Source organism: Marmota monax, unplaced genomic scaffold, assembly GCF_021218885.2.
Source record: "Marmota monax isolate L192 unplaced genomic scaffold, Marmota_monax_Labrador192_F-V1.1 WCK01_AAM20220418_F8-fsc00031, whole genome shotgun sequence".
Lineage (NCBI taxonomy): Eukaryota > Metazoa > Chordata > Mammalia > Rodentia > Sciuridae > Marmota > Marmota monax.
This window is the reverse complement of record NW_026695197.1, coordinates 11,130,286-11,140,105: the sequence shown is the minus strand read 5'-3', so window position 1 is coordinate 11,140,105 and position 9,820 is coordinate 11,130,286. Positions and strand designations below refer to the sequence as shown.

Below are 9,820 nucleotides of genomic sequence, written 5' to 3'. Positions count from 1 at the left end.
CAAAGGTATCAGTATCTTTCTAGTGGGACCCCAATTAGTTTTAATGAGAAAGTTGTTATAGAAGAACAAACTTCATTATGTATATCCCACATATTTTAATCCATTTATCTCTTCATGGATATCTAGGCTGGTTCCACAAACTTGGCTATTGTGAATTGCACTACTATAAAGATAGAAATGCAGATATCACTTTAGTGTAGGAAGCTATCCTCGCACGTGATTTGAGTTACCTCCCTGGCTGGGTGAGAGGCGCTTAGACACAGCTGTGTCAGAGCTTTCCCCACCCTTCCCCAGGTCTGAGGGCTTGTCCATGCAGAGGCTTGTCTGGTCACTGCCCTGAAGACCCAATTGTCGCCCCTGACCTTGGGATAATGCCCCCCCTTAACCTTCATTGGATAGGATTTTCCCTGGAATTTTTTGTTCCCCAATAAAAGTCCACTCCCTGGCATGTTCTCTCTCTCTCTCTCTCTCTCTCCCCTCTCCCTAGCCTCTTCAGTAAACCTCGCTACCACATTAGGTGGCTGGAAGCTGGAGCTAGGAGAAGCGCCGTCCTAGAGCTGGTTTTTTTTTCTTTTTTTTCTTTTTAAAGAAAAAAAAATAGTGTTTTATTAACTACCACACTGTTATAATACACTTGAAACGTACAATAAGGTAGCCTTTAAATCTGAGGTGGTCTTAAAGATAACAAATGAACAGAATTCCAAATTTCTGAAATAGGTGAACTGCTGCAGTTATAGGTATACATTTAGGAAAATTGTATAGCTCTTACAAGACCAGCAATGTAACTTTATTTTGTACATTTTTAATTGAAAATATAAACAATAACTAAAAAATAAAAAGAAAATGCAGCATAATAAAAAACATACGTTTCTCAATTAAATGTATTGGATACATATAAATTTTAAGGGAAGAAGCAAAAAAAAAGGAAAATGGTTGATATTTAAGTGCAGACTGACTACCTAGACAAAACAAACAAACAAAAATTAAAAAATATCATAAAATGTCTAGTTTTCTATGACTAATATCCATATGGTTGGAGTACTGTCACTATGGAAGTGATTTTGTTATGTTTGCATATGTTATACTTTACTGGTAATTTACATGATGGCTTTTAAGGCCCTGGCAGACATGGTTTTTGGAAACAAGACTGGATAAAAATCACCGCTAAGACGCAATACACCTTAGTTATTTTTCTTTCTTTTCTTTTTTTTTTTTGGTCCTCCAATATTCAAGAAAAGGGCTAATTCACTATAACATTTTCTTACCACCCAAATGCCTCAACCTATACATTTTAAACTTTTTTTAAACATTGGCTATATTGCCCAACTTCGTTATTGAAAGAATATTAACAAGACATTATTTTGGCAAATTAAATCTTAAACATGGCTTTTCAACAGGATTTAAAAGGTGACTATCCCTAGAGTTCCATGTTAAAATGTAGTTTTCAAAATCTTACAAGAGTAATGCTTAAAATATTGTACATAGTTAACCTAATTAAAATAATTAGCTTCAAAATGACAAATTGACAAGCTAAGTAAAGCCTACACTATGTAACATTTGCTTGGAAACTTGATTTGTCAGTTATGCATAATAAAAATTCCAGTCATCAAGAAAATTACAAAAATTTTTATCATAACATGATTTCTTTCACCCACCAACTTTTTTTTTTTTTATCTTACAATAGATAAATACCAACATGTTCTCATTTTTACACTAAACCACACAGGATTGATGCATTTGGTTAGACTACCATTCGCATTGTTAAATTCAATTTTCTCTTTATATAACTTGGTAAAATTTCATTTCTTCTAGATTCCAAAAGTACCTACAAAACCCATGCAATTTTACCATTTTTAATATACTATGGAATATCATACAAAGTAAGGCATTTCAGTGTCATGTATAACCAAGTTACTGTCAATCCAAAAATTTTTGCACATCAATAAAAAGATATCTAAGAACTTAGGAACAATATTCTTCTCACTACTGTATAAAAATAACCACTATGAATAAGTATTTGTGTAATATTTACTCCATTGTCTCATTTCCAGAAACTGTCACAAGCTGTAAAGGTATTTCAGTGTTGGTAAGGATATCCTGATTGCTGGTGGCAGAAGTATTAACAGTTCCTATCCCTGAAACAGAACCTTGTTGAATATTTGCAAGGATAAGTGTTGTTCCTCCTGCAGTTATCAAAGTATCATCTCGCCCAGCTTCCACAGAGGCTAGCACTGTACTGCTAGAGTGAATAACTTTTTTGTTTTGATGTGTTTTAATATGTTTGGCAAGGTGGTCACTTCTCATAAAACGTTTTGAACATTCTGGACAAACAAATTTCTTCTCACCTGTATGTGTCCTTCTGTGCCTCTGTAATTCATCACTTCGAGTAAATCTTTTGCCACAGAACATCCAGTTACAAATAAAAGGGCGCTCTCCAGAATGCCAACGCAGATGCGCTCTCAGATGTGAGGTCTTCCCATAGACTTTACCACATCCTGGTATATGACAAATGTGTTGCTTCTTTTTCCCAAGATTGGTACCTCTCCCACCGCCTTCTTTACAGTTGGGACAGGTGCAAGCTACCCTCCGAAGTCTTTTTCCTTCTTGATGTTGTTGGTCCCCTTCTTCATCTACCACCTGTACTCTTAAGTGTGTTAGATCATTGGTATTCAATGTAGAATCACCACTGAGCTGCCACTCTTCAGGATCAGGTTCTTCTTCCTTGATCCTAATATCTGCAGGACTGTCAGCATTCTCTCCTGGATGTAGCTGTATACCAGTAGAATCTATAGAGTTTACTGTAACTGTCTGTAGATTTGGCAACTGACCAGTGCTTAGACTAACTGGAGTTGAAGTCAAGGCTCCACCTGCTGCAACTTGACCAAGCGTGAGTGTCTGGACAGGCGTCAAAGTTATTTGTTGGGCAGCAGTATTCTGTATTTGCAAATTCTGCAAGTTCTGGACCCCTTGTACTTGAAATGTTTGCCAAGTTATCTGTCCAGAAGGGGTCACTGTCTGTGCCTGAATTAAAAAGGTCTGGAGCTGGTTTTAAAGGTAATTAGAGTCTTGTTTCTTTAATTTAAAACTCCCTAGCATTTTACTCATGAATCGAACCTTCTTTAATGAAGCCAGCGCTGGTCACTGGGCAGACTATACTATTGTGATTTCAGCTCTTTTAGATAAATACCAAGGAGTGCTATAGTTGGGCCATATGATGGGTTCATTCCCAATCTTTTGAGGAAACTTTTTATTAATTTCCACAGTGATTGTAGTAGATTGCGGCTCCAACAACAATGTGTTATTTTTTCTCTACATCTTTACCAGAACTTATTGTGATGTACATTCTTGATGTCTGCCATTTTACAGGGAAGACAAATCTCAGTGTAGTTTTGATTTGCATTTCCTTGATTGCTAAGGATGCTGGAAAAAATATGTATAAAGATCTGTTGCCATTGCATTTCTTCTATTGAAAAATGTCTGCTTAGTTCATCTATTTATTAATTGGTTTATTTATTAGTCTATTTTTTCTTTATACATTCTGAATATTAATTGTCTGCCAGAAGCATACCTACCAATGATTTTCTCCCATTCTGTAAAGTCTTTTTTCATATTCTTTTTTCCTTCATGTGCACAGCATTTAAATTTGATGCTGTCCCACTTACTGATGCTTGATTTTATTTCTTGAGCTTTAGGAATGTTGTTAGGGAAACCACTGCCTGTTTCTATAAGTTGGAGCATTGACCCCATGTTTTCATCTAGCAGTTGCAACATTTATAAGTATGAAATTATGTCCTTTAATAGTAAATGGATGGAACTGGAGAACATCATGCTAAGTGAAATAAGCCAAAGGCACAAAGAGAAGGGTGGAATGTTTTCTTTCATATGTGGAAGCTAGAAAGAAATAGGGAAAGGAAAAAAAATGGGATCTCATTAAAATAGAAAGTAAAGTAGTACAATAGAGCATAGGGAGCAAAGGAGGAAGGAGGAGGGGTAAAAAAAGGGAGGAAGCACAAAATGAAATTGACTAGGCTATGTGCAAGCATGAATGTAGCACCATGAATTGCACTTTTTTTTTTTTTGGTGGTACTGGGGATTGAACCCAGGGCCTATGTGCATGCAAGGCAGGCACTCTACCAATTGAGCCATATCATGAATTGCACTTTTTGGTCTAAGTATAATGCACATACTAAAATAAGTAAAATAATAGAAGTAAGATCCGTAGAGTAGAAGAAATGTATGAGAGGAAGGAAGAAGGGGACAAAAGGGTAAATACTGGGGAAGAAATGGAGCAAAATGTGTTTTAATGTTCATATGACTATGTCATAATGAATAAATAAACCCCATTATTATGTACAAATATAATGCACTAAAAGAAAAAAAAATTAAAATAAGATGCTGAAAACAAAGAAGAGGAAACTGACCACTCCTCATTCTCTGGTTTTCTATCTTGCCATGTGATTACTCCAACAAACCCCTGACTTTCTGATGTCAATGGTCATAAGGCTCTAGCCACAGTCCAGAACAGTGGGTTATCCAGTCTTAGACTTGACTTCCAAAACTGTGAGCTAAATGGAATATTTTTTCTTTATAAAATACTCAACATCATATATTTTTTATTGCAATGGAAAAAAATCACTATACAATCTTATGTATTTAACCACTAGGTTTAACCACTAGGCAAGGGTTATGCTTTAATGATGAACCTCTCCAGTCTTTGGTGCCACTGGGAGAACATTAAATCTCTTAGAGGTGGGGCCTACTGGAAAGAGGTCAGGTCATTGGGGTGTATACTGAAGCTTATATTGAGACATCTAGGTATTTTTCCTTCTCTCTTTGTTTCTCAGCTGTGACCAGGTGAACTCCTCTTGTACCACATGTTCCCATCATAGGGTACTAGGCTGCCACAGGCCCAAAGGAACAGGGCTAATTGACCCTGGATGGAAACCTCTGAAGCCATCAGTTGAAATAAACATTTTTATCTTTTTTAATTTGATTTATCTGAAGTATTTGTTACAGTGACAGAAAACTATCACAGCAGGTTTGTTCCTGTATATTTAAGTCCTCTATGAGCATGTGACTTTTATGAAAATACCATACTATGGTACTGCCTTTGCTTGTGAAAACATCTATAACCTATCTCTATCAATTTTTTAAACCAGTAATTACTATCAGACCTGTTATTGTAAGACATCCCTTAGTCTGCCTACTTGTCTGTCTTGCTCAGGGAAGCCCACAACAGGACTCTAGGGGAAAAAGGGAGATGAGAGTGGACAGAATCTCTGTTGAGGTCATTGTAAGTGACCATTTCCTTCATTGTCTTTATAATAACTTTCTTGCTTCCTGTTTTTTTTTTTGGCCAAATTTTCAGGAGTTTGCTTCCTGGAAATGCGTGCACCACACAGCCCCAGATTTCTCTGGCGCTGACACTTGTCTACATTTGGTTATATTAGCCTTCAAGATCCCCTTGGTCTTCTGAGACTCGGCTCTGCTGGGTTTGGGAGCACTCTGCCTTTGCCCTGTTCTAGCTTCTCTTCTGGCCACTAGACTTGCTGTCGCATGCACTTGCACATGACAGTTCCGTTTCTTGCTCCCTGAGACATTTACTCTTGTCATTAGCATTGCACTGCTAAAATCTTCCACAACTGTTCCCCCATGGGTAGAAGGATATTTTGGGAATGCCAGCTGGTAATTAAGATGCAAAACTGATCTCACAGCAAGGTGAATAGGAATGCAATATATTAAATATATTTCCACAGGGCTTCCAGCGGCCATGCCCATTTTTCTTTGTATCTCCCTTTTGTCACATTGTGTCTGTCTCACACCTTCCCTCTGGGATATAGGTTTTGTGCTTTTTCTTTATACCCTCAGCAATAGACAACTATTCAGTAGGGAGTGTGTCCTCATAGATCCACGGTTTCTGGATGTGAAGTAAAAGAGAGGCCTGCAGATTGTTGATAAACTTGCTTTATATTAGGGAAATTACCTTGGAAATGTTCACTTTTTCTAATGCTCTGACTGCTTGTTGTACATGACAGGCATTTGCACTGTGAGACCGCAGTACCACGAACAGATGGTGTAGCGCCACTCTTGGTCACGAGGGATACTTTCCTAACAAAAAAAAAAGGTTTTATTCTCTCCTGTACTAGTCTCACATATTGCAGACCCCGGCTCTTGCTCCCCCGCCACACACGCCTTTCTTGGAGAGCTTATATTGCCTTGGCCAGAGCTTCATGGCAGTTTGCTCATTGATCAGCATTAGTTCAGAACTAATAATAAATCTCTTTTCATTTCCTCCCACTGGAATGCATTAGGGTTATGGCTTTGGAAAGTAAGTCACACCAGCTGGGTTATCTCTGTTGTTTGTGCCTCTGGTGGCAGGGTGTCATCATGAGGATGCATTTATGAATCCCAGAATCATTCCTCGGTTTTCTTCAGCCCAGACTGGTCCTGTACCATGCAGCAGGTGTGTCACTCCACAATGGTGATTTTGGGAAAGGAAGTGTCAGACACAATTTTTGAGGTTGAGTAAATTAGGATGGCTCTAGCTTTGTGGGGCACGTTTCATGCTTAAGATTCCTCAAATGCTTTAAATACAGTGAGTTCAACATTGATAAGCTAGGATGTATGTGATGAAATAAAATAACCACTCTATACTGGGATATATATATATTTGCTTGTAACTAGTGATGCTAGAAAGTTTCTTCATAATATCTTTTACTTTTAAAAAACAAAATCATCTTCATAATCTCTAGTTATCTGTTTTCTGGCAAGTACTAAACAATTCACTAAAGTTCACAATTTATAAGAGTGAGATTATTTTTCAGTGATAATGTAATCAACCAACTTCTCAAATGGCTATGTGACTTCCAAGCAATGTGGACCAGAAGCCCTAAACCTTTACAAAGGAAAACTGCACTTCAGACCTTATAGAACAGCTGGCACTGTTGGGTTCAAATTTATTTTTAATTTGCTCACAACACAGAGATAACAAACATGATCACTTGCTTGGTTTTAAATAATTGCAGTTAGTATAACTAGGAGAGAATTTGGTTCTTTAAGATCATGGAGACTCTTAGGGGTTAAGTGATTCTGAAATATAACTGCAATGGCACAGAGTAGGCACAATCCTCCAAGGAGTCCTGCTTTTGAGCTCTCTGTCCTCTGAGTCACCAGCTTTCTCTATTCTCCTTGTCTCTTCCCATTTCTTTACTACTTAGGACTGTTCCCCTAAATAAAGCCAAGGGGATAGAATGAGGAGGAAGATGAAAAGAAATGTTATAGTCCTTTAAACTGGAAATACAACATTTAGACTAATAATAATTGAATAGCTTTGGGTGGTACATGCCTGTAATCCCAGCAGCTCGGGAGGCTGAGGCAGAAGGACTGTGAGTTCAAAGCCAGCCTCAGCAAAAATGAGGTTCTAAATAACTCAGTGAGACCCTGTCTCTAAATAGATCACAAAATAGGGCTGGGGATGTGGTTCAGTGGTCTAATGCCTCTGAGTTAAATCCCCAGTACCCCCCCCACCAAAAAAAAATAACTGAATCACTTTATTTCCTTTGAGAATTAAATAATCCGGTAATGAAGACTTTGGTTGAAAGTTTTCACTCTCATAGATAGGTAGGTAAGTAGATAGAATAAGTGGCATAATATATTTATATTTTATATGTCAAACAATACTAGCATATGATGAAAATTGTGGAACTGCGTATAGACTTCCATTCCAAGATAAAGCATGGGTTTGGCACTATTAATGGAAGTTTAAACTCCATAATAAATAAATACAGGGCCCTCCTCTTCATCCTGGACAGAAGATGATTCTGACCATCTAAACCAATATATCATGTGCTCTTAATTTCTATTCAAGTTTGGAATGCCTGAGAGAACGTTTTAATTACAGATCTGCCTTTTTGGTGATGTTTTTCTTGGACAAACAATGAAATTAGTTTGCATTAGATGAGTAAACATCAAGGGACCACAGGGGCAGACCCTGCTTGGCATTACATTTTTGTTGCAGATAAAACCCATATGCACAAATGAGAGTTGATATTACACAAATAAATGAGGATTATATATAAAGAACATGTTCAGGGAAAGCACATTTTTAGAATGGGGACATTGATGGGGGTTGCAAAAAATGCCAGAGACAAAGAAAACTGTCAGCAGCTCCTTGATATATCCAGCAAGACTTCATGGCGGGAGGAAAGAAACAAAAGTTGTCATCTCTCTGACTCTTCTTCCCTTCCATCATTCAGTAATGAAGTCAAAGCCCACACAAGTATGGCTTTTTATAAGCTTAGAAACTTGAGGATCTAAGAATTTTTGTATTACCAAGTTTTGCTGCTGTCAGCAGCCTGTGATTTGAGCTCTAATTTGGCAGTTGGATATTCTGCTACATTTTTTTCCTTGGAGGAATGGTAGCCACCAAACATCTAATAATTAAAATGCAGTCACTGGGAAACTTACAAAGCCTGCTCGCTCATGGAGGCTGGGACAGGAGAAGAAAGGCAAATGGAGAGCAAGAAGAGATTTATATCAGAAGAAATAGAAAAGGGAATTTAACACAATTCCAGCTCAGTTTCTTCCTACTTTGTGGAAGAGGGTGACTGAGTTTTCAAAAATGAAAAGATCATGGAAAGATATCCCTGAATTTCTCATTCCCAGTCCTATATGTGAATTGAACTATTCGCCCATTTATAATGGTTCCTATAACTGCCTTTCCTTCTCTATTTCCTGTAAAATTGCACTAGGAACACCTGTCGTACCAATTAAATTGGAAAAAAAAAGCAAAAAAAAGCTAATGAATGTCTCCACTATCCTCCCAGAGTCCTGAGCCAGAAAACTCAAAAATCATTATTAAGTTATTCCTTTCCCTTTCTAAATGCTCCATAACATTCAGTTGGTCTAGCCAAGGAAGATATGAGATACCTAAGTCAGAGGGCAACTTTAAATGAGAAGCAAATAAATAAAGAGTAAAATTCAAGTTATGCATATACTCTCCCACATACCATTGCTGTATATTTTTCTGTCATGTTCCTATTCTCCCCAAGTTTCCCCATTCATCAAGAATTTTTAAGAATTGAGTTCTACTAAAATAAGTTTTCCTATAGTGACCCTAAGAATTTTCTCAGTCTTTTTTGTAGAGGTTATCCAGCACAGAATATTCTTATTTTATGTCATATCTAGCAACCAAGGGCTATATGAAATTTCATCCCATTAAATTTCATCTCTGGAAAATGAACATCTTGATGAAAGAAGCTGATTCTGGCAAAATTCATACATGCACAGCAGAACCTGATGCGACCGAAAGATTCAGTACATCCCACTCAATATGCCTTCTTGGCAGCAATCATAGGCTATCTCTATTTTGCAGCCAAAATGGGCATTGCTTTGCCAACTGGGGATAGGCCATGAAGTAATAGAAAGAGAACTGGGAAAGGACACAAGAGAACTGGGTTCTAATCCAGTTTTGATTACCAGGTGGAGAATTTCAGAGTAAATTTTTGATGCTCATTTGGTCTCAGTTTCCTCACCAGGAAGGTAGGGTTCCTCTTATCTGCCCTACATATTTCATCTAATATATGTAATTTGTGTACAGTGAAATACTATATAAAGCACTGCAATCACTATTGTGGATATAAGTGATAAGTCTATAGATTTGTCATGCTATTGAAATAATCCGAGTTAAATATCATTTTTCTCTATTCAGCAAACCAAGAATCTAATAAATATGGAGAGAAATGACTTTCAGTGAGTGTCCTTGATGTTTGACAAAATGGGAAAAATGAAACCGAATAGATTAGTTTTAAAATACTATATG

General features: G+C 37.3%; 1 protein-coding gene across 1 annotated transcript; it reads right to left on the bottom strand.

Annotated features, from left to right (window-relative positions):
- Positions 1–589: 589 nt before the first annotated feature.
- Positions 590–5,772, bottom strand: LOC124081932 (transcription factor Sp3). The gene is made up of 2 exons (XM_046428326.2): positions 5,401–5,772; positions 590–3,042 (listed from the first exon to the last, which is right to left on the bottom strand). The coding sequence occupies exons 1-2, from the start codon at positions 5,770–5,772 to the stop codon at positions 2,029–2,031; spliced, it is 1,386 nt and encodes a 461-aa protein (XP_046284282.1). The 3' UTR covers positions 590–2,028.
- Between the last annotated feature and the right edge of the window lie 4,048 nt (positions 5,773–9,820).